This window comes from Penicillium citrinum (assembly GCF_028827155.1).
Source record: "Penicillium citrinum strain IBT 23319 chromosome Unknown utg000001l:1.0-4955037.0:1.0-4956770.0, whole genome shotgun sequence".
NCBI classification, from domain to species: Eukaryota; Fungi; Ascomycota; class Eurotiomycetes; order Eurotiales; family Aspergillaceae; genus Penicillium; species Penicillium citrinum.
This window is the reverse complement of record NW_026622686.1, coordinates 384518-408519: the sequence shown is the minus strand read 5'-3', so window position 1 is coordinate 408519 and position 24002 is coordinate 384518. Positions and strand designations below refer to the sequence as shown.

General features: G+C 45.5%; 10 protein-coding genes across 10 annotated transcripts; 7 read left to right on the top strand and 3 right to left on the bottom strand.

Moving 5' to 3' along the window:
* Nucleotides 1-77: 77 nt before the first annotated feature.
* Nucleotides 78-1403, top strand: N7469_000161 (uncharacterized protein; the record flags this gene model as incomplete). The annotated part of the gene is made up of 1 exon (XM_056639081.1): nucleotides 78-1403. The coding sequence occupies one exon, from the start codon at nucleotides 78-80 to the stop codon at nucleotides 1401-1403; it is 1326 nt and encodes a 441-aa protein (XP_056504838.1).
* Nucleotides 1404-1902: 499 nt separating this feature from the next.
* On the bottom strand, nucleotides 1903-2388 carry N7469_000160 (uncharacterized protein; the record flags this gene model as incomplete). Its single annotated transcript, XM_056639080.1, has 1 exon — nucleotides 1903-2388. The coding sequence occupies one exon, from the start codon at nucleotides 2386-2388 to the stop codon at nucleotides 1903-1905; it is 486 nt and encodes a 161-aa protein (XP_056504837.1).
* A 376-nt stretch (nucleotides 2389-2764) lies between these two features.
* N7469_000159 (uncharacterized protein) lies at nucleotides 2765-3151 on the top strand (the record flags this gene model as incomplete). The annotated part of the gene is made up of 1 exon (XM_056639079.1): nucleotides 2765-3151. The coding sequence occupies one exon, from the start codon at nucleotides 2765-2767 to the stop codon at nucleotides 3149-3151; it is 387 nt and encodes a 128-aa protein (XP_056504836.1).
* A 130-nt stretch (nucleotides 3152-3281) lies between these two features.
* Nucleotides 3282-4589, bottom strand: N7469_000158 (uncharacterized protein; the record flags this gene model as incomplete). The annotated part of the gene is made up of 1 exon (XM_056639078.1): nucleotides 3282-4589. One exon carries the CDS (start codon nucleotides 4587-4589, stop codon nucleotides 3282-3284), a length of 1308 nt encoding a protein of 435 aa, XP_056504835.1.
* A 4157-nt stretch (nucleotides 4590-8746) lies between these two features.
* Nucleotides 8747-10555, top strand: N7469_000157 (MDR family MFS transporter; the record flags this gene model as incomplete). Its single annotated transcript, XM_056639077.1, has 2 exons — nucleotides 8747-9093; nucleotides 9151-10555. 2 exons carry the CDS (start codon nucleotides 8747-8749, stop codon nucleotides 10553-10555), a joined length of 1752 nt encoding a protein of 583 aa, XP_056504834.1.
* A 713-nt stretch (nucleotides 10556-11268) lies between these two features.
* psoB (hydrolase psoB) lies at nucleotides 11269-12552 on the top strand (the record flags this gene model as incomplete). Its single annotated transcript, XM_056639076.1, has 1 exon — nucleotides 11269-12552. One exon carries the CDS (start codon nucleotides 11269-11271, stop codon nucleotides 12550-12552), a length of 1284 nt encoding a protein of 427 aa, XP_056504833.1.
* Nucleotides 12553-13771: 1219 nt separating this feature from the next.
* N7469_000155 (2EXR domain-containing protein) lies at nucleotides 13772-14191 on the top strand (the record flags this gene model as incomplete). Its single annotated transcript, XM_056639075.1, has 1 exon — nucleotides 13772-14191. One exon carries the CDS (start codon nucleotides 13772-13774, stop codon nucleotides 14189-14191), a length of 420 nt encoding a protein of 139 aa, XP_056504832.1.
* A 5033-nt stretch (nucleotides 14192-19224) lies between these two features.
* On the top strand, nucleotides 19225-19458 carry N7469_000154 (uncharacterized protein; the record flags this gene model as incomplete). The annotated part of the gene is made up of 1 exon (XM_056639074.1): nucleotides 19225-19458. One exon carries the CDS (start codon nucleotides 19225-19227, stop codon nucleotides 19456-19458), a length of 234 nt encoding a protein of 77 aa, XP_056504831.1.
* Nucleotides 19459-19770: 312 nt separating this feature from the next.
* On the bottom strand, nucleotides 19771-21185 carry N7469_000153 (uncharacterized protein; the record flags this gene model as incomplete). Its single annotated transcript, XM_056639073.1, has 5 exons — nucleotides 19771-20198; nucleotides 20264-20331; nucleotides 20387-20760; nucleotides 20849-20953; nucleotides 21024-21185. The coding sequence occupies 5 exons, from the start codon at nucleotides 21183-21185 to the stop codon at nucleotides 19771-19773; spliced, it is 1137 nt and encodes a 378-aa protein (XP_056504830.1).
* Nucleotides 21186-22476: 1291 nt separating this feature from the next.
* Nucleotides 22477-23517, top strand: N7469_000152 (alpha/beta fold hydrolase; the record flags this gene model as incomplete). Its single annotated transcript, XM_056639072.1, has 1 exon — nucleotides 22477-23517. One exon carries the CDS (start codon nucleotides 22477-22479, stop codon nucleotides 23515-23517), a length of 1041 nt encoding a protein of 346 aa, XP_056504829.1.
* Nucleotides 23518-24002: the final 485 nt, after the last annotated feature.

Sequence of the window (24002 nt, the reverse complement as noted above, 5' to 3'; positions counted from 1 at the left end):
TCAGTGGTTTACCAAAAACTGCTCGAGGACCTCCTCCACAGACGCAGCATTTGTGTTACGCACTATTCACTTGGAAAATGACGAAGATTCTGGCCGGAGCCGCCATCGTGTTGGCTGTCGCATTCGGCTCCTTCTTCTCCCAATCCTCCACTGTTACTCCTCCCGCCCCAAGATATCTTCCCAACGACTGGGATAGCACTTGCACGATCAGCAAAAGCGGTGCTTATGAAGTATATAGCGGTGATAACAGCTTTTCTACATCGTCGGCCGATCACCTCAGCGCCCTCAAGATCCACCCGAACATCAACAGTACAAATTGGGAGCAATGGGAATTCGACGGGAGCTCCCAGACCGGCCTCTCTAGCGTGTTGCTAGTTTTTTCGCGTGACCCATCATACTCTTTCTTCGGACAAGGAAATCTACGAATTGAATTTTACATCGCTCTTCCAGATGGCAAGCGCGTCGAAGTGCTCGACTACCTCGAAGAGTCGACAGTGGTACATTGTCCCGGACGGTATACGGCGGGCATGTGGAACAGTACAGACAGGTCATACTCGTTCCGTATCGACGACAATATGAAGAATGCCCAGCTTAGCTTCGATTCCGCAAAGATTCACGGAAAGTTCAACGTGACGTCCGATACAAGTTCGGCACTGGCCGATGGGACGCTTTGGACAGGAAAGGATGACAGGAAGGGCGTGTCTGAGCTTTCGCCGGGTCTTTTCTACGCGGTTCCTATTCCTGGCGGATTCGTCCAGATGGACGCCACCCTCGAGTCTGGCAAGCGACTAGTATTCAAAGGAAAAGGCGGCTCAACTCGTCTTTGGGCTAAAGCTGGCTGGCTGAATCTCTGTGGTGGATGGAAGAATATCCGCGGATGGGCTGGTCCCTATACGGTTGTGTACTGGGAACTAATCTCACGAATTAACAAGGGTGTCAAATACACTACTGGTCTTCTATTCCGCGATGGCGAACTGCTGGTCGGCACACGTAATGGAAATATCTCCCAGACGGAGGATTACACTGTCTTTGAGGATCTGTATGGTGGGGAGGTCAAAGGAAGCTTTGCTGATCAGAGTACTGGGCACAACCTCAAGTTTGTTTCGCCCGATCAGGAAAAGGAGTGGTCATTTGATATTGAGCATATGCATTCCTTTGTCGAATTCCGCGCCCCCGGCGAAGATGAGTACGGAAATAAGGGACTTGGTCAATCCGGTTTCACTAACAGGGTCTCCGGTGGTGAGGTTGGAGAAGATCGTGCGTATGAGGGACGAGGCATTACGGAAAAATGCCGCTGGCCAAAAGAATTTGGCAAATTGGCTCTGGCTATTGCTAGTGGCGCAGGATTCTTTGGCCCCAAGTTCCAAATGATCTTTATCAAGGTCGTCAGCTACCTTGTGTGATGAATGGATGATAGTTCCATAGTTGATTTTTCGGGTCTCGAGTTCTGCTGATTGATTTCCTTTCTCCGGGGGGATAATGTACTAGTTTGGGCAGTGTACGGTGATGCCTTGCCATAGCTATCTATATTCGGCTACCAGTACACCACATATCAAGAAAGAAATTACGATCTCGCAAATGAACACGAAGCAAATCTGTCTGATCTCACTCCTGCTGCGGGGCTATATTGCTAGGGCTTACGAAAAGGTACTACGTAGTTACTAGTGCTTCATACACAGAGTACTGCGACGTATGTAGATTGAAGAGCACTGCAGGGCTATATTCCTCCACTATTGCACACAGAGAAATCAGAAATTAAAAAAACTACTAGTAAACCAAGTGAAGATAGTATATCATCACATATCTGACTTGAAGTTCCATTCAAATTCCCAAACCCCACGTCGGCGATCCTCCGGGGTGTGCATCAGCTGCAAACCCGAAATCTTACAGATGCTAGCCCTACTACATCGCCGAGACCGCCGCCATAATCCAACAAATCCACGCAGGTAAATCAGTTATTAGCGCCCGGACCCAATTCATTTGCAACCATTTACCCATTGAAACTCTAACATTGTCCTTAGGAACCCCTTTCTCAATTGCCGCAATTCGTCCCAGTGCCATTTTCACAAACAACATGTGTCCCACGCTGAACAACAAGCCCAGCACATACCAAGTCGTCGATCCGGTAGACTGGAGCTGATCGTAGCGAGCCACAAGATTGAGTATACCGAAGAGGTAATTGAGCGGATATCCAATGATAAGAATCCATTGCCAGCGTCGGCCACCATGTGTCCACCAGGTTGGGAGGGTAATGTTCACGTGTGGACGAAGAAAAGATCCCATCCATGTTCCGAAGATGAGGTGCTCATCAAGAGCGAATTGCAGCGTAGCAGTAGAGCTAATGGCTGGAAGAAGACGAAGTAAACGAAGACTGGTAGATAGAGACATTAGGGGCTAAAAGAGAAGCAATTGGTTTCGTGCTAACAGCTAAAGACATCCAACTATTATTGCATTTAAGACCCTGCGATAAAGACTAGATCACATAACATGATTCTAGAAAGCTGAATCAATTAGCTGATTCTTGCATGGGATGGGTCGCCATTCAGCAAAAAAAAAAAAACAAGAATTAAAACCCCCCGACACGTACATAGAAAACTCCCGAGCAACATTCGGCGCGGCCTATCTCACCTCAGATCCGAGACACTAGACTGTATTCCTGAACATGATGATAACTGCCACTTGGATTCCAGCTTTGATGCAGAAATTGGGACAGCCTACACCCCATTCACGAATATTTACTTTCTTTTTGACATTGATATCCAAAATGACCACGGCACGAGCCCTAAGTGACGGTCTCGCCTACCTCCTCGCGTGCTTCAATGCATTCTGCATTCAAGCCCACCTCACATCGCGATTCAGCCCTGCTTTTTCCAAGAATCTCGCCACTCAACTACCGCACCATAACAAGGCTATCTTTTGGTGGCTTGGTGTTTCGGATGAGACACTCCGCTACATGTTCGTTTCCTTGAACGCCGGACTGGGACTACTGCTAGCTCTTCCGGGGTGGAGGAGCACTGGATTGAAAGTTGCTTTGGCCTTATTGTGCGTGGGCTTTACATCAGACATGAAACTCAAGGAAAAATGGCTTTTGCATTTTCTATCACACCTGGTTTTGCTTAGTATCACTATGGCTGCGATTTATGTCCGGTAAAATTGGAAACCCGGAGGAATGACACGAACTAGTCTATGAGATTGGGACAACTTTGAGAGAATGGGGAACCTTTATTCGGATTTTGTTTATCATCTACGTTATATATGCAAGATTTTCATGATATGTTCTACTACGAGGTAGCCAAAACCTCATTTAACTTTCTAATCTCTTCTCTTAACCCTTCCATGCCATCTCCATGTGAAGATTGTCCCGCTACCCCCTCTTGTGCCAGCACAAATCGTAGTAATTGCGGAAGCAGCATTTTCTTCCTCTCATCCTCAGTAGCGTTTCCAAGATTTCCCACCGCGGAGTTTGAAAGGTCGGCTGGACTGCATGGATAGCCCAGCAAGACCCCAATTTTGTTAATCAACCTTGCTACCACTTGTATCAGGATCAAAAGTTTAAGATCCGAATCGTGCGATATTGAAACGCCCCCGACCTGACAGCTTGAAAGGACAAGGAGGGCCTGTTGGTGCTGATCTTTGGAGGAGAGAGCGGCTCGAATACCAGCAAAGACGTGTCGACAAAGCCTAATCAGGTGGATATGACATGAGATTATCATCAGGCTGGTAGGCAGGTCGATGCCAGTTGCATTATTCTTGCTTTGCTGCTGACTGCTGTTGCCTTCTCTAAAGCAGAACAGGCTGGGTACGCAAGATCGAGAGGGCGGTGCAAGAAATCTTGAAGGGCTCTGCTGTTGTTGAATTGGGGGCCGATTGACATGCGGACTTGCTGATTCGCTGCTGAAAGTGGTCCCATTCGCAGTATTTATAATTTCCAACAGAAGGCTGTGAAAGTTTTGGAGGCCTTGAGTCATTGAATCCACAGCGAATGACAATCGGTTATCTTTGTGTAGTGGATCTATCATATCGGGGTCGATATTGCCAAATTCATCTACAATCTGGCCGGCGATGATGGACTGCTGGTGTAGATCCAAATTGAGAGAGGTTACTCTCTCGATGAGACTCTGTGAAGATGTTGATGAGGGTTTGGAGCTATCGCTGCTTTGACTGTTTCGCTTTTTGGTCTCCTTAGTCAGAGTGGGAGGCTCGATTGAGATGAAAGGCGAAGGCTCTACAGAGTAGGCTGTTGTGGAAGTGCTGGAAGGTTGGAGAAACGCTTGATCGAACCCGGTGTCGTACCAGTCGTCTGAGACGGAGGCAGAGGTACTTGCAAATTGATCATCACTCATATTGTTTTGTAAAACAACGTCAAACAACTCTTGATCTCGATGAATATCTTGCCCTCGTGCTTGGTTTATATCCTTCCTTTCGTCAAAGTCATATGCAAGCCACATATTCTCGTTTGTTTCTGATGTCCAATCTACTGTGTCCGAGAGACCTGACTGTGATATAGGGCCAGACTCTGGAGGACTGGTCACCTTATCTTGTCTTTCCCGCCGTTCCTTCGCAGTATCGCCGCGCTGCGGCCGCCCCATTCTAACGTTGGGGTCGACTATGCATACTGCACCTGTCTTTTGACATCTTTCGCATCCCTTGGGTGTGCGTATGCAGCGCAGCTTCTGGCCTCTGCATCTTTCACACGCTGCTGTGTGCTGGCGTTTTGTCTTCGTGACACGATTGAAATTCGATACGTCTGTAGAGGCCATCTCCAAAGCTCCATCGATAGGAGAGTTGAATAAGTAGTCAAAAAGGGATGATCCCGGGATAATGAAGCATTTCCGCAAGGATCATAGACTCACAGACCTAAGCCTTAAGTCCTGGTCTCGCTCCTCCTAACTATAAACAGATCAACTTCGCAGAATTCTTCCGGCTTTTAAGCCTTGTAAACAATGTAATTCAGCCCCCGCAGTCGTCTAACGGTACATATGGGTGCTATCGTTTGATTGCTCGATTTGAGGCATGGGAGGCGTGCTAAGATTAGTCAGTCCTTCAATCAGTTATCCAGTCTATCTTACAAACTAATACGAGGCTGTGAGGCATGCATTAGTCTACTTTGTATCCCGTATACTGGAAAGAGGAGCTCGGTTGACGTGGCCTGTTCTGGCTTAAGGACCCCGCAGCCCCCGGGGCCGAAGGCGACAGTAAGAAGTAACAGCCTGGGATTTATACTACTACCTAGTAGTAGGCTCACTAAATTAGTACGATATAGTGTTCTTGGGTCACCAATTAGCATACGCACTAGATGCCTTAGTGTATATGTCAATCTGAGCGGATATTTTCATCCTTCTCTCCTTGTTTTTATGCGGACGATAGTGATGAATATCAAGTTTCAAGTTGAAGTAAAATGATCTTCAAGATTAAGTTTCCTGCAGTGTTTGCCATTCGCAGTGATAATTTTACGGCCCGAGCTGCAGTGGATTCAGCTAAGAGCCTTCTCACGAGGCTAACTAGTATGGTTATTATCGTTCGGGAGCGAGACAATGCGTCGAGGCTGATTTCTTAGCGCCCACCAGTCTCATCGGGGATAATGAAAGGAATCTACTAGGCCTTGGGGACCTGGTCATGCCACGCCACAGAGTTTTGAGGAGTAAAACGAAGTCTTAAATGCTGCCGAAACCTTTAATAACGCAATCTAGATCGAATGCCAGAGGGGCTGGGCGGCGGGTAAGCATGCAGGTTAGCCGTGGCGCTACTTGAGAAACGCCACATAGGCAGACTAATCTCAAGCAGAGTCGGTCCGAATACAGATAGAATACGCTGCTAGACTAAAGAGGTTAACGCTGAGTTGGACACTTCACCTAAGTATCCAGATGTTCATTCCATAGTAGTGTTCTGTTTTTCCCCACTGGATCATTGGCCCGATCGGGGATTAGGCGGGCTAGGATGTGCAGATGCCATACTTATGGGCGAGCCAATTAGCTCCTTCAAAGCTAGTTAGGCCTCTTTCTTTTATAGAAACATATCAACGTCGGATCTTTTCAACGGCAGATCAAAGAATGATTGCAAAACTGATCTTTCTGCAAAGCTAGTTCATTTCGTATAGTAACCAGGCAAAAAAAATCCTGCAAGACACTCTACTCATCGGCTTTAGTCATACATAGTACAGTACTTCAGAGGCGCATTGAAGAAGCATATCAGCCAGTGAGATCCATATTCGCGATAGCGTCGTTCTTGGCAATTTCATTACTGGCCGAAAATAGCTGCCCCTTGCTGGATCCTTCGATACCTCATCATGGGGCGATAAACTCTGGAGTCACGCTTATTCTGCAATTCTTTCTCCTCTGAAGTGGATTGTAGCTCTTATCTAAACATACCTTCCTACTGCATTACTATGCAGTCAGATTGGGATCTACCCTCGTGGTCCAAAAAACCGGACGAACTGCGGCACTCCGTCCGAAGCCAAGACAGCAAGTTGGACATTAGCTTGCCTATTTAGCCGAGCGATCACCCGAGCCCAAAACTGTACGGAGTCCAAACATACAAATGCCCCACGTCCCCACATCTTCTCATTGTCCCTCGTGGCCTTTGGTCAGCTTACGGGATTATATATAAGCTGCATATTGCAGGATTCCCGATACTGCGGTCTTATTCCCTAGATAGAACTGTCTCTGCAATAGAATGCCTCCGTAGATAATCATTGGTGGACGAAGGTATTTATTAGTGGAGTAGCTTTGCGTGACCAAATGCAATCTCACTGAATACTACGTTTTTCGTGGTGATGTTGCTGATTGCCAGCGAATCGTGGATGTTGTAGATGCATCCCCTTCTTCTCCGCGGCGAAGACTTGCCCTAATTCGTGCCCTAATGCGTGTCCTTTGGAGTTGAGGAAAGTACGACCATCGAAGTTGCCAACTAAGGTTCTTTCCTAAGTTTAATATCTTCGTCTCCTTTGTACTTTCCTTTTTCGACTAATAGGAACATTGAATATTCCTATTTGGGCTTAGTTTTGTTTACATTCTATACTTCATTCATTCTCCGATGTATCAAACCTCCTCTTTTTCCATCCAATTCTATTTCTCAACAACGATATTGCTTTGACCACGACAACAATAATGATGCATGCTCGGATGTAGGGTTCGACAGATGGTTCACCTCCTTCTGTTGCAGGTCATTCCAAAGGAAACTCACAGACGTTATCTCAACAACTTCTCTTTTACTATCGAGTGGACTTGTTGTCATTTTAATGCCCGCTCCATCGTGTAAGTTTATTTACTCTTTTTCTTTGTGTGAGAATTGCCTAAACCATACCCGTCTTAGGATGGCCACAAATGACACCTGTTGGGGGGTCGGGTAGTAGACCGTACCTATCAAACATTATACACGTCTAGCTCCACTGTCAATTACCATCATTCAGTACTGCTGCTGCACCTGTTTCCAATGTAACCCAATCAGTGTCATCTCAAAAGCGTTGGCGGAGAAATTCACCTTCACAGATGGTGCTGAAGGGTCCGAGGGAACTACTTTTACAGGTATCTACTGATCTTTTTCCGTCCTCTTGTGTACACATTAATCATTCGAACAAGAGGTCTTTCTGATTACGCTTTTTTCTGCATTTCTCTTCAACGTTGAACCAACCGCACTGGTTGCCGATATCTGAAATTCAGCAACGTGTCCTGAGCGGCGGTCGGATCTACGAGAAGATGACTAGTCGGCGTGCTCTGCCGCTCTGCAGCATCAATAGTTCTTTCTAGTAATACTTTTATCATAGGTAAAGTAGTCAGCGAGGCATCGATAATGCAAGAAGAGCCCTTTCAAATCGCCGTTTCTTTTCTGCTGTTCAATTACGTCTCTGGCGGGTGTTTCAGGATGGAGGCTTTGTTTGCATCTGACTTAGTACGCGTAAATTCCTATGCAAAGCAGATACAATTGTGAGACGCTCTGGCCGTGTGAGTCCTTGGAATTAGATCCGAAGATTCAGTATTATGTTCCTGAATCAAATACTTATTTTATTCTCATAATCTTCATATCAAAACTGAAGAAGTGTAAAGAACGACCTCTATGCTAATTACACACTGAAGAAACCCCTGACTCACTCCATCGCCTGCACAAGATAGGAAAAGGTAGAAAGCAGCAATTGAGTCCGTATTAATGATATATCAGGTCTACAAAGCTTTATAAGCCGCCACCTTGCTCTTTCGTGCATGAGTCTGCATGTCTTTGTTTCGATAAACGTCTTAGGCTAGCACGTCGCAATAGCTCCACGGACGAAAAGGACGGGACTTGTCTAGACAAACAAACTAATACCGTTACAAGAAATAAGATTAGATTATCTTTTACCTATTTCTCCGATCGCCCGAAACCCAAACGTGCTTTAATGGCCCCCCCACATACTCCAAACACCCGCTGACTTCGTTCGGCTTACTGTATCACCTGCAGGCTTACAGGGATTTTTCAAAGCTGCTGCTTTCTCATATGACAGTCGGCGCTAGTTGTCCTGTAATGGTATTCTTGGTTAGCCGGTATGGTGAATATCCGAGATCCGGAGGACGAAATATTTTTCGTCCGGCTTGCAGCTATTGGGTCATACTATAACTATAAGTGTCGACCGCTTGTTTACTTTAGGTCACTCGGATGATCCCGAGGGTTTCGCTTCTAATACAAACGCCCGAAAAATATCTACGAGCTCGGTGACTTTGAATTTCTGGATTCAGCCAAAATAGTCGATTTTTCCGTCGACTGCGACGCCCGGAAGATGGCCGTGGATACCGAAACAACGACGACAACAATTCCAGTCACCGACTCGGACAGAATTGATGACCAGAACAACCTGACCTCAAATGCCATCCCACATGCAAGTGAAAAGACAGTCCCTGATTCCCCAGCCAGCGAACAGAATGAGGTATCCGATGAGTCGGAGGATAAGCCGACAAAGACCAAGAAGTCTTTCGGATTTTATGCGATCATCGTGGCACTCGCTCTGACGAGCCTTCTAACTTCGCTGGAGGCGACGATTACATCCACGGCACTACCTACCATCACGTCTGAGCTTGGAGGTGCCAGCCTTTATGTCTGGGTGGTTAACGGATACTACCTCACTCAGTGAGCAGACGAACCTTTTTCTCTCACATTTGATGATATTTCTAACAATCTCTTCAGAACAGCATTCCAACCCTTCGTCGGACAAATGGCCGACATCTACGGTCGACGATGGCCAATGATTTGCAGCGCGGCGATGTTTACTATCGGCAGTGGCGTCGCAGGAGGATCAAAGAACATCCAAACACTCATCGCAGGCCGCCTTCTACAGGGAATTGGCAGTGGTGGAATTCTAGTCCTCACCGAGATCATCATCTGCGACCTTCTTCCACTTCGCGAACGGGGCAAATACCTAGGGATGATCGTCAGCCTTGTGGGAATTGGAGCTGCCCTGGGACCACTCTTTGGTGGACTCATCGTGCAATACTCTTCATGGCCGTGGGTTTTCTACCTGAATGTTCCTATAGGAGGAGTAGCATGTCTTATGCTTTTCTTCTTCCTTCGCGTACGATCCGACAAGACACCGAACTACATGCAGCGTCTACGCCGCTTCGACTGGATTGGTAACGTCCTCTTCGTCATGTCAATGGTTTCAATCCTGATCGCTCTGTCCTGGGCTGGAACTGAATACCCTTGGTCCTCTTTCCGGGTCGTCGTTCCTTTAGTCCTCGGATTCGTTGGTTCTGCAGCTTTCGTTGTCTACGAAGGTTCGAGTTTCTGCGTCAATCCAACAATGCCTCTGCACATTTTTTCGAATCGGACTTCAGGCACTGCATTCGCCGTCACTTTCTTGCACACTTTATCTAGTGTCTCGGTCATGTACTTCCTACCCGTCTATTTCCAAGCTGTACTAAATGCATCACCATCTCGTTCCGGCGTCCAGCTTCTCCCAACCATTCTTTTCATGATCCCCGGTGCCATCGCCGGTGGAACCCTGCTCTCGAAATTCGGTCGCTACCGACCTCTCCAGCACGGAGGTCTTGCATTCATGATCATTGGCTTCGGTCTGTTGACTCTTCTCGATGCAGACTCCAACACAGGAGAATGGGTGGGATACCAACTTCTCGGAGCTCTGGGAACTGGTCTTGCACTACCTGTGCTCCTGCCTGCAGTGCAAGCACCACTCACCGAGGAGGACACCGCGCTATGTACCGCGACGTGGTCTTTCATGCGCACCTATGGTTTTATCTGGGGAGCGACTATTGCCACAGCCGTGTTCAACAATCGTTTCGATGTACTCGCACCGCGTATTACAGATACTACGATCGGGAGCCAACTCACGAATGGGAGAGCGTATGAGCTTGCAACTAAGGTTTTCATGAATTCTATCAAGGATCCTGTCACCCAAAGGGAGGTGAAATCTGTCTATGTGGATGCGCTGAATGTCGTTTGGTATGTCAGTTTGGCATTCGCGGGCTTAGGATTCCTGCTGGTCTTCTTAGAGAAAGAGATTACGCTTCGAAAGGAACTTGATACTAAGTACGCTATGGAAGAGAAGAAGAAGCCGGAGAATTCAGAAGCGTGATTATGAATTGAGAGATTGAGAGATGTGTGATGTAGAGATATGGACAAGCTATATACCCTTGTACATAGTTTTGCCGATTTAACATTGGTCAGTATGTATCCCGCGATGTCTGGAATTAATTCCATTTTTGTGCTGCTATCAATGTATCAATGAAGAAATTTACCATTCACTCTAGGATGATAATTAGGATCCACAGTGCCATATTGGTATTCAATAGACCTCACATTCTCACAGTCGTAGACTAGATAAGGAGTACCACGACTAATCAATATTATGAACGCGAAGTTCACCTTGATTTCATCACCTTTTTAATACAATGTAAAGCAATCATGTTTCGACCCTCTTCTCTCATCGTTTCCCCAAAGAGATCCTCTGAGTAAAGGAAAGTATGGGGCAAACATGAAAAGTCCCGAGAGGAAAGTTCCGAGCAGCAAAAACCCCCGAAAATAAACGTATCACCCGTGAGGTCCAGAATTTGACGAGAATAGAAAGTAGCGCTGAGGCCAATAATTCACCCAAGTGCGCCTGGTAGTAATTCCGAGTCGGGCTCTTGTAAACGACAAAACAGCAGTCAGCGTTGATTAGTATCTCTGTAGTTTGATAGAGTAAAACCCGGTAGGTCCATATCAAAGTTCAGGCCAATTGACCATCTTCCTGCAAAAAGAACATTGTCATTCTCACATTACGTCTTTACATCATCCACCACATACACAATGGCGAGTTTCCCCTTCTCCCCATCGTTCATGTTCGACTTCGAACTCACCCGTATCCTCGGATCTGCCTCAAGTGGCGGCTGCGAGGTCGGTGAGTTCAAGTCAGCCGTTGGCAAAATCAAAAAACACGATGCCGAGTCGTGGCACGCAGCCTGGAAAGAACAAGGTGAGCGCGCTGAGTCTATTGCCAACGAGGCTGCCGCCGCGGGATTCCGTATACCGGCCCGAAACGCCTATCTTCGTGCGTCGAATTATTTCCGCGCGTCCGCCTATATGTTCACGAATAGCGAGCCGCGCGTGGTTCCACTCTCTGAACGTTCGATCGCCAATTTCGAACGCGCCGCGGGACTGATGGATGGAGAGGTCATGTTTGTTGAGATTCCCTATGAAGAGGGGATCACGCTCACAGGATGGTTGTGTCTGCCGCCCAAGGAGGCCAGAGTTGAGGGCAAAAAGCCGTTGATCCTGTATGCCGGTGGTGCAGACGCGACGAAGGAGGAGCTTTATTTCTTGTATGGGCATACAGGGCCGCAGCTCGGGTATGCTGTGCTTTGCCTGGAAGGTCCTGGCCAAGGCATGTTGCTGAAGAAGTCGAAAATCCCACTCCGGCCCGATTTCGAGGTTGTTGCTGGATACGTCTTGGATTATTTCTCCAGTCTTGCAAAGTCCAGACCCGATCTCGAGCTGGACTTGGATAGAATCGCCGTGGCAGGTGCAGCAACCGGTGGATATTTTGCACTTCGAGCTGCAACAGATGCGCGGATAAAGGCTTGTGTTGCGGTTGATCCTTTCTTCAGCATGTGGGAGTTAGCCTTGACACGCGCACCACAATCCTTCATGAAGCTCTGGGAAAATGGTTGGGTAATGGATAACGTACTAGATACCTTCACCGACGCGCATTGCCGTGGCAACTTCCAGGCCGGATGGGAGATGAGTCTGGGAAAAAGCAGCATGGGAGTTGAAAAGTCTAGTGCCATGCTCCGAAGGTTCAAGGATTTTTCGCTCGAGAATAAGAAAGATGGAAAAATCCTGGAAAGGGTAACTTGCCCAGTCTTTCTTACAGGCCCTGGAAACGGTAGCGAGATGTATTCGTCCGCGGATGACAGCACTTTGAAAATCAAAGATATGCTGAAGAAGGTCCCTGCAGACAAGAAGGAGATTTGGTTACCTTCAGATGTCGCCGATGGCGGATTGACGGCTAAGATTGGTGCGTGGGCGTTATTGGCGCAGAAGACGTTTCTGTTTTTGGACAAGCAATTTGAAGTCAAACGCAAGGCTCTATGAGAGCGATTATATAAATGCTTACAATAGTCTCTTGAGGATTCTATTTCAACATAACTTCTATGAATTCACTATGTCCTCTACCTTCTCTATTTGACTCATTTTCCTTTCTTCAAAATAGGGACAGCGGTACATGCTTGCTGTTTACAGAGAGAATGTTCAACCGCCTGAATAGAAGTCGGGTTTATTTTTTTTCCTTTCGTACTTCAACTACAAACAACTCGAATTGCCAGGTAAATGGCATGAACAGCCCTGAAAAGTACTAAATATGATCACCAACAAATAGTGATAAACATGTACATTCCCTTCGCCTTGCTATCTTCTACTCTATCTTTCTTATTCCCCCCTAGATATTCTATTCATATAAGCATCTGCTAATGGTAATATTGCTCCCATTTGATGGGAAATTGATATAACTTGTACTTAGCCAATATATTATGAGGTTGCGGAACTACTGGCGACTTGAGATCATAGGAGAACGGCCACGTTTGATTCTTACAGATACAATGATGGAACAATCCATTCAAATGGAGACTCAGGTGTGGTGATAGTGAGACTGAAGTGAGTGAATCTAGTTTTTCTTGCCCCATGGTAGTATTACAACTATATTCTTTTAAGCCTAACAATATATAGCAGGAATTGGTGATATTTGAGGTCTACTCTGAAGTGGTATTTCCAGAATGGGCGGGCCGCTTTTTTGCAGCAAGTATCTGATGAAAAGGGGGGGTTACGCGTGCTGGATGGCAATTTCATGGGTATCCATGCCCATAAAACTGCCATCCAGCCATGATGGGATCATCCCCGCTGTTCGTATCAGGCAATTGCGAGCTAATCTGCAAACCAGTCCTAGCAGGCGGCAACAGAGCAATATCGAATCTCTTTCGTAAATGGTCAGCAACTGGAGAACTCCAGCCTCCTCAAAAAGGATATCTGGAACTCTTTTTCATAAATGGTCAGCAATTTGCACAACATCCGACTCAAGATTCCTCTGTTTCACAGAGTTCTATTATCTGGATAAAGGTATATTGTCTATTATCCATTATTTCACGTAGTTCTCTGAAATTAATTTATTGTGTTTTTAGAGCGCTAACTTCCAACAACAAGATCCTTATCTTTCCCGTCATGGATGACGACATTATATATTCTGTTTCTCGCATTTTTACAGCTATCAAACAACTGACAATATATCATCACAGACTTATCTTCTTGGTCTTCTTTCAATATGGAAAGCCAGTCTTCAAAATTTCTTTATTTCCCGCTGCTCCCAACGGAAATTAGACTTCTAATCTGGGAACTCCGTCTTCCTTGCCGAATGGCAGAGTATGACCCATCCTGGGAGCTTCTCTACGGCACACATCTTCGTCTGGCTTGTTATAGCAACTGTACGGCCCGAAGGGATTCTGAATTGCGCTCTATTGCCGTCGTCAATCATGAGGCGCGAGCTGTCGTTCTACGACATGGATGGTGGCTCGAGAGGACACCAGAGAACATGCCAGCGTCGAACGAAGATGACGAGTTTTCTCCATTCGTATGGCTTTCCATGAAACAATACGAGCTTCCCGTGATTCCGTCCCTCTGGGTACAACCTGCTCATGATACATTGATACATTGCAACTCAATTGGGTCCGGGATTGCTCCTTAACTATGTTGTCTGGGCCCACTCATAATCGTGACCCGATTCCCTTCTTTCTACACCAAGCTCTTGATCTCGGCATGCGCCGACTATCACCTCGGATGCAACCCTAAAGCGACCAGGGAAATTTGAATTGGGCCCAGACCTGGCATCTCTGGACAACTGTATCGAATCCCAAGTGCTAGCTTGCTCCTTAGTTCCATTACACATACTAAGATACGGAAAACCTCTTGAACCCTATTGACAGGAGTGGAATGGGATGTAGTAGTCATAGTGATTCAAGATGCGTTCATTATTTCTGTTCAGTATCCCTCTGACTGTCTACGGATGAACAAAAACTCCTAGATCCCCTACTGCTTTCCAAAGATGGATTCCACTCGATCCTTAATCTTGGTTTATACTATCCAATGAAGGTTATTTCCATTTTAATCGTATCCTCCACCTTTTCATCCGATCTATTTTTCTATTGCTATTCATAGTTAGAACATGGAATGGCATTCCATGGTACTACCACCAGGGATATATTTCTCAGGGCTCCGGGCAACAAAATACCCTTGAAATCCGGGCACGCCACTACTAGTACTAGTAAACTATATCTGGTTGTAATCATGATACAACTATTTAGGGCTATGATCATATCATTGGCCCTGACACTTGTGAAACGGAGTTGGAGTAGCTTCAATCCGTGGGTCAAGTAGGCGACACTTTTATTTAATAGCGGGCCGGTCTGTCAATCATTGTCCTATTGTGTCGAAAATTTCTCTCATCTTACAACTTTGCCCCGTAACTTTTCTTTCTGTCTTTCACCGTTCGATCTTGCGACTTCCACACGAGAACATGCGCCCAATAGTCACCTGAACATGGAGTATTTACGATTGTGGTTCAGACCCAGCCAGACATGGTCGTCTCCCGTTCCCAGCTTCCAGATAATCCGCCCCAATATCTACCGAATGACCACATTACCCGGCCTCCCATCCGATCTATTATTGAAGATCTTTGACTTGCTTCCATTTGTTGATCTCAAATGTCTGTCTCTCTGCAATCGACAACTCTATAGACTATCTTCCAGATACTACGGATATTCTTCTCGTTCTCGTATGTCTACAGTACTTGCCAGGGCCGACAAATTATCGATTCTAGCCCGGCTGGAAAGAGATCTGCCTAAATAGTTTGCTTGTTATTTTTGTCAAAGGCTCCATCAGTATGACGGATCTGAAAGCTTTGGACTAAGTGGACCAGTGTACAAGAAGACTTGCAGACTTCCATGTGATTACAAAGGTTTTGCATGGTGGAAAGAAGTTAGTGCAGGTACAACAATGAGTCTAGCAACCCATATCCATTTTACCCATTCACGGAACCGTATTTCCCATCACCAGCTTAAACTTGCGATGAGAAGGTATCGATTCGGTCCAATAGCTGGTATCCATCCTGAATCTTTATCTTATACGCAAATTCGTTTCTATCTTCATCCTTTACGAACTATTCCTTGGTTTCCACCGAAAATCAGTCCTTTTATACCTACTTTATTCTCGATAGAAGCACAGATATGCTCTGAACCTCTCGGTCTTCATATTAGAATGCAAGATATAATACTTTTTGACAGATGGGAAGATTCAAAAGTTGTTCCAGAATCAAATCCAATCAGCATTTACAATATCTGTTTACATATCAAACTTTCGAGCAAAATATCTGACTTGGATACACTAAATGCCTATCTAGTGCATTCAAGTTTTCTAGCAGGTACTAGAAAAGATCCACACATTAACTACACCTGTTCCAGATGTAATACAGTTTGTCTGATTGAAATATCACCAATTGAATCTAAGATTGCTCTGATTATGACAAGATGGATTAATCTCGGCCCTGGTCTCGACCACGAAGATCCTTTATGGAGAATCCGTGTGAGTTGGTCCTCAGCTCCTCGTCCGGAACAGCTTCCCCAGTCTATGATGACCAAAAATCCACGGTTTTGCTATGAAAACCAAGATCCCGAGCCGCTCGAGCGATTACAAATTCGCAATCTGTCCTATTTAACCAAAGGCAAATATCAAAAAGCAAAACCTTTTATCCGTCTAAACAGAGTGATGGGTTGGTATATCCCATACCAAGAGCTTTCAAAGGAAAGGAAGAGAGAATTTACTTGAGAAGCTTACTTCAAGAGCTCTATAGTCTTGAAGATGCTGACGGGACCAGCAACTACGATCTAGAGGTATTATGCCTAATATGTCTTTTGACGAGTGGAGTGCTCTATGGTCAATACACATGTCTCAATAGAGCTGGAACTAAATTCGAGATTTCTGCTGTTCTTGGCATGCGCGCTTGTCTACAATTGCTATACGAATATCGAAAACTTGAAGGTTCATTTGTTTCCACGTCCGATTTGGCAATTCTATAGCAAAGTGACAGAGGGTTCCGAATTAGCTTAAGGTAGGGGTATCAAAAGCTCGATATCTAGATTAGTAACTAAACTGATAATCAAGCAATAAAATTAAATAGGGGATCCAAATATAAGAGGATCGTAGTTTGGCACATAGAGAAAGAAGTAACGACTAGGTATACAAATGTCCACGATGGTTTCAACTCCCACTTTTTTTTCTTCTGCTCTCTCAATACTAAGTGAAACTAATCAAACACACACAGAGACACACACACACACACACATCTTCTGCCGCTACAATGGCCAATCGAAGCCACCTGGCTTCTCTCCCCCCCCCCCCCTCTCTCACTTCATTGTCCTTGCCCAGGTAAGTTGCTCTTTATTGACGCGGATGGACTCCATCTGTATATGTGGTGCGATGTTTCTATGGCTGCACATTTGGCCAAGATGATTTCTTCGTGGCTTGTTCCATTAGCATCGCAGAACCGTGAAGATTGCCGACAACCCGTCCAAGCGATCGCACGAATGCGCACACGATTATCCGCGGCAAACTCCACCGGCAAATGCTCTCACTGGGTTCCCCTGGCGAATGGTAGCACCGCGCTTGAACACTGTTCCTGACATTGATTCGTGAATTTCATTTTTACCCATGAGTCTCAATAAATCGCGATGACAGAACAAAAATGCCATTTTACCTCATAACTCTCTGAATGCACTGGAAAACCTTTTTATTCGTGACCCGATCTCTTTATTGAATAGTGTGCTGCTTCAAAGAAAACATATTTGATGACATTGGCCTGGCTGATGAGACCATACTGATTATTGTGTCATAACTGGGAATTCTCTCTTATTCATTGACATCAATGTTAGATGCTATCATCTGATCCCTCCCCCCCAAGTTCGTTTCTTGTACATCAAACTATTTCCAGAACCCCATTTCTGTGAATATACAATGGATCTCTGAATCCTCCGGATCAACTGCAACACAATGCCACTGCTCTACAAGGTATTTCACCCGACCTGAGTCAGCTCAAAGTAAATGTGTCATGCCTATTTGACAGAGGACAATCGCAGACCTGGTGGTCTAGAAACCTTTATATTCCATTGCCTTCTACTCGTTGCCAGTGGTCTTCAGTCAATTTCCCAGCTATCCAGCACTTGACGCATCATTCAGTTCCATACTCAAATGATCTGGTGTATATCCGCTGTTTTCACTCAGAACAGCTCTGGTGCCACATGGAAATTGCAGAGATGGTATTAGAGCTTCGCGCCAGTTTACTCTGCGTCAAACAGAGCCATGCTCCCGAAAGTCGATCCATGAATCAACCACGTCGACACTGCATGCAGATGGGCCCATAGTCCATCCGTGCCTGCAGTATATATTGACTGTTCGGTCATGATTATTGAATTGACGATTTTATAGGGCATGCCGGTTAATGGTCTGCAGAATTTGACCACTGAGCACCAGAACTCGACCTCCTCTAACCCGGCCACAACCTCGGTCTCCCTCCAAACATCCGGAGAGCGTAAGTGAATTCATAGAGATAGCTGCGTCCTTAGTATATTTTATATCAGCCTGAAGAATGGAATATTTATGAACCATATTATCAACATTTATCTCCTTCTATGTGGCACATAAGATGCTCGAAAATATTATCTGGGGTGTAGATGAGAACATTGCGATGAGGGAACAGCTCAAGCTAAGAAATGGAGTGCTAACTGCGTGATAATAGACAAGTTTAACCTTCCTCCTTGGACGCAGTGGCTGGTAGGGGCAGACGCTTTTTTGACTCTCACCGAGAAAGTGGGCAATTTTTTAATTTGGTATAATGACAATAAGGATGATCATGGCATGAAAGGAGTTGGGAATGGTTTTTGCAAAATGATTTTTGCAATTATGGTTGGATTTTGTCGGATTCCTCGAGGAATCTGGTGGGCCCTCAAGGCAATTGGCCGAGGATGTGTTTTTGCTTGGGAATGCATGATGTCTTGTAGTGGCTGGACTCACCTTATAGCCTTGGGGGCCAGTGAACCCCAAGTTCGGCCACGGTCTAATAACTCTGGCGCAGGTTATGCAATGACCTCCTGTGTTATAGTTTAGGTTGTCTTGTAGCCTTGACGGTGGTTGTACCGATGGTTTTGCAATTGTGTCAATTGGCTGCGCAATGCTGAATATGTATAGTCAACTGTATTCCGAGCCGGTCTGAGATTTCTAAGTACAAGATTTGTTATGTAAAAGACCAGCCTCAAAGCCCTAAATACGGCCCCAGTGTGAGATAATTAAGATTTAAGTATAGGGGATGATATCAGAACCACATGTGAATAGAAGCAGACTTGATAGAACCGATAGTAACTCGCGAATAGAGCCAATATCCAGACATGTAAGGGCAATCGAACAAATTCAAACTAACTAATTATCCATAGTGTCACATATGCTGCTTATATAGGCTCTATCCTGAAGGCGGAGCTCCGGAAAAAAAAACCCGGAACAATCTGAGACACAGGAGACAGAAGAGTTAAACCCAAATCAACAATCTGTATTTCATTTCCAGAAAGGCAAGTCATGTCTCGAGATATTACCTAGGCTTGACGTTTGCAAAAGCCATTCCCAAAGATTGTGCTGTTAGGTGATGTACCTTTGAAAATCCTTCATGGTTACATGTCCATGGGTGGTGTTGGTGATGGTTATGGTAATGGTGATGATGTCGGAAAAAGACCAAAAAGACAGACGAGGAAGAATCTCACTCCCTCAACCCCGATTCTTAAGGCGGAATACCTGCCCAGCAAGATTACTGATGCCTTATTTTACCTCTCGAAGGGATTATTTGCTGCGCAAGGTTGCTTCAAATTCAGCATTGTGGCCTCTGAAGACCACACCACTCGCATATTGTATGCATAAAATTTGAACTCTGCGAGTGGGCCATGACGGAATAGACATTAGGTATATCATAATAGTTACCATGTAACAGTAGTATACGGCCTACAGCGGCATATCTTCTTCTTGGAAGGAAAATATTAGGCCTGGGGTAGCCAACGAATGCCACCAGTTGGAGGCTATCTAGTTTGAAGCAACCTATACTTATTATTATTCAACTCATAAAGTGGGTATTAGGATTGGTGCTATGTTCTGGGTCCGTTACAGCAGCCTCCTCCATTGATCACCGCCCTCTGCATCATAAGATGATCTCCACAATAAAGTGCACTGTAAGTATTATTTCTCCCAATTTCGCGGCCTTGAACTCATCCTACTATAAGAAACATAATATTCTGTAACCTTCGTGATGCCCTTTAAATCTCGGTACTTGACTTCTCCATCATGAGGCGGCCCCGTGGGTGAGAGTATATGACCTATACTGTCTTCGGAGAGACGAGGTTGGCCATCGCTGACGGGCTTCATACTGATACTCGTCGTAGCATGATCAGAGTTCCCATCAAGTTGGGCCCATTTGCTTCGTGATCGTGAATTCGCATTGGATTCTGTACCCCTTGTTCCCGAGCCATGGCTACTTGTCGTCCATTGCGTTGAAGAGAATAGAGAAGGGAAGAGTTTTGCAAGTGGAGCCCACATCATCGGGAGGCAGGCGCATATTATGGCCATATTCTCTTCAATCATGGTCCAGATTGACGAGGTTAAGTCGTCTAGTAAGCAATATTGTAAGTACTTGCGAAAACAAGGGATGGTTTAGTGGGGCAATGGAACTCACAGGTAGTGTCCGGGCTCTTGGACGAAAAGTCGAGTGTTTGCATGCGAATGATACTGGTGACAGCAACACTGGATACCATTGATTAGCTTGATCTCAAGACATTTAATGATGATTCGAACTCACAAGGCACCAAGAGCAAAGACACACATCAAGGCAATTTTCCTACCCAGTACAATCTTCGAATTGTAAATCGGATACATCGGAAGAGCTAGGATGATGATATCGGTAGCGATCGAGAAACCAGCATTAGCATACCAATTAGCTGTAATATCAATGCAAGATCCCGGTATAGTCTTGTTCCAGGCCCTCGCCACCGGTATGCACTGGAATATTGAAGCAAAGAATGCTGCTATCATGTACGAGGCAATGATACACAACAGGATGTAGCATATTATTCGGAACCATCGTTGGATGAAAATGCGTAGGTAGAGCATCAATATGGACATTTTGGTCATGTTCATCGTGAGCTTGTAGAAGGCTTGACTAATGAAAAATAACTTGAGGTGAAAAGAAATATCAGTTTCTGATATGGACGCAAATTGAGGGAGGGCTCTTGAACGGTAGCAAAATCTGAAGGTCCCTTACCTTTAGGGTCTTTGCTTTATTTTCCTTCGTGAGGTTTGCAATATGTTGACCAAAGCCGTAAGTGCAAGAAGCCAACATGAAGGCCATGACTATGATAGCAAAAACCTTAATAGTACATCAGCGTGTGTGATCAGAGCACAATTAGGTATCCTTATGCATTGCGCAGAGAACTCACAGTCGATAACAAAATAGTCCAGTCATCCCACCCTAGACCTGACTTCGAATTCACTCGAGACCATACCCGAATCGCGACAAAGGCCGGTGTCAAGACCAGGAAGACGATACATGGAATTTGAATATCCAAGGCTTTGCTTGGACCTGGGAGATTCCCTGGCATCGCTAATATTCAGACCAGCCCCAAGTTATATGGCCGAGTAATCGTAGACTGATGCGAAACTACATATTAGTCTTGAAGTTGAAAAAACCCAACTAACGACAGGGCTTCGTCAAGTATGTATATTTAATATAATCCTGGTCATAAGTTACTTTACTCCGTAATGATTTCAGATAGCACTAATATGGTCTCGAGCGAATTAGCAGTACAGATACTAGACAGGGATTCCATTCAGTAGGATTCACCGTCTCATCGTAAGCCCGACGGAGCCTCGTCAATTTCCTTTTGAGTCCCGGAGTATCGGAGTCCTGTCTTTTTCAAGCCACAACTATATGAACAGAGCTACTAACGAGTCTAAAACCAGGCGAAGGATCTAGGTGCATATTGTCCAAAGCTAGCCCTGGTAGAAAGTACCTGACAAGCCACGAACTACACCTATCACGTCTTAGCGTCTGTAAGGTTACAATGGCATTTGATTAAATGGCTTTGTTTGTGGGGCTAAAAGTAGAATCAGGTGTACTTGGTAGGTCCGGTCGCGCGGAAACAAATTAAAAATGCATGATCTCGGCTGTATGCAATGCGAACGCTCTTTGCATCGCCTTTTGATGCTCCGTGCTTTTTGCTGGGGAAGCCTCAGCCTGGTTGCTTAGAGTCATTTGCTTTCACATCCGAATTATCCGTAAATGGCGCCAATGGAATAGACACCGATTTAGCTTAATACCAATTACATTGGCTTCCATCTGATATACTTTTACCAAGCGATGCTCGAGGATATGTTCAAAATTAGTAGAAATGCTTTTGCAACTCCGTGGCCCCCGCATCTACTCCTATATGATACTAAGACATTCCGAGTCTCGCTGCAGGTACTCCAGCCATTTCTGAATTGGTATTTACTCGATTTGATGTGCGTCAAAGGATTATTGAGTATCCTGAGAACTCAAGATCAAAAATCAATAGATTGTTTTTCGTGCGCCTTGCATAGCAATTTCTAATCAATTGCTCGTTCATTCAATCGCAGAACGTCGGTGCTCAATTGCTCCTCCGAGAGCTAAACGCATTCCATTTGAAGTCTAAGTGGGTCAGTCTTTGATTAGTAGGAAGCCCGGCTATTCCTTAGTGCTGGGAAGCTACGGAGTACATAAATAATTGTTTACATCACGGGAATTGAATAACTCTACGATTTAGTCATTCTCCTTGTTCTCTGCCTTTTATCCTCCATCCCCTCACTCTCCAACATCCCGCCATCTCTTCATTTTTGTACCTGAGGGAGATCTCCAAGCAGAATTATCGCACAATGAAGATCACATCAATCTTCAGCATCGCCTCGACGATCCTATCGTGCGCGGTGGTCAGCTCCGCACAATCCCCCGACCCAATTGGCACCATCTACCATGGGCCCGTACCAAAGAACCTACACGGATCAGACTATCGCTACCCATGGCCCGTGAAGCTATTCAACTTCTACAATCAGCGTCAAAACCTGTCAATGGCATTCATGGACGTCCCACCTCACAGAAAGCACAAAGAAGAGAAGGTCGCTGTCCTCCTTCACGGTGGAAACTTCTGCGGAGTTACTTGGTCTGCCACCGCGCGCAAATTATCGGCTGCTGGCTACCGGGTGATTCTACCTGATGATATTGGGTTTTGCAAGTCTAGCAAACCCCAGGGATACTCCTACAATGTGCATCAGCAGGCATTGAATATCAACAGTCTTCTCACAGCACTGGGAATCGAGAAAGCTACATTCGTTGGACATTCGATGGGTGGTATGATTGCCGCACGCTATGGTCTCATGTATCCCGAGACAGTCAATCAGCTCTTCCTAGTCGATCCACTGGGTCTTGAAGATTGGGTTGCCAAGGGCGTACCTTTCCTCTCTGTTGACGCCTCCTACGAATCGCAAGTCACGCAGAACTTCACCACGCTCAAGGAGTACGAGGCGGCTAGTTACTTCCATGGCGCTTCCTGGAAGCCCGAGTACGATACTTGGGTCGAAATGCTAGCCAACATCTACGCTGGTGATTATGGCTCGGACTACGCCTATGTGATGGCGCTTGTTACTGATGCGTTACTCAGCCAGCCTATCATCTACCAACTGCCTAACCTCAAGACACGGACTTATCTGATGGTTGGCGAGAACGACATCACAGCCCTTGGTAAAGCATGGTCATCTGCAGATGTTGCTAAGAAGTTGGGTGACTATTCCACCCTAGGTCCAGCAGCAGCAGCCTTGATTCCCAACTGCACTTTCCATATGTTCCCCGGATTGGGTCATGCTCCTTTTCTTCAGGACCCCAAGGCTTTCTACAAAGTGTTGTTCTCCTGGTTGGAATGATCGGCAACTCCCACTGTCAAACCTCTACACACTCGCTTGCTCTTCTATTCAAAATAAAATTTATTCACATATTTAATATTCAAGAGAATAGATGCATGCGGTCAGTAGCCTATAATTCGAAAATCTTCAATGCAGGAAATGATATGATCTTATTCTGCGATCAATTGAGGTTATAAAACAAAATAGCGTTTTAGGTCTTCACCGAGTGGCCTTTGGATGTATAAGTCGTGCCTACACTCTGTTTGGTTTCCGTCCAGTTCCTGCGGTGCGCAAGTTAATATCCGGTCAGCACTTGAACGACTATCTCAGCTAGTCTTGAATTAACTAACCATGGGAGTTAGTCAAGCTCTGTTTTGACTTCAAATGATGCATCGACCAGGACTTTCATGTTCATGTTCTTCATTCCAATCAGCATAGGGTGTCAATTTAGATTCACAAGTTGGGCCGAACCATCTCCGATGCGTATCAGAATAAGCTTTACAGGT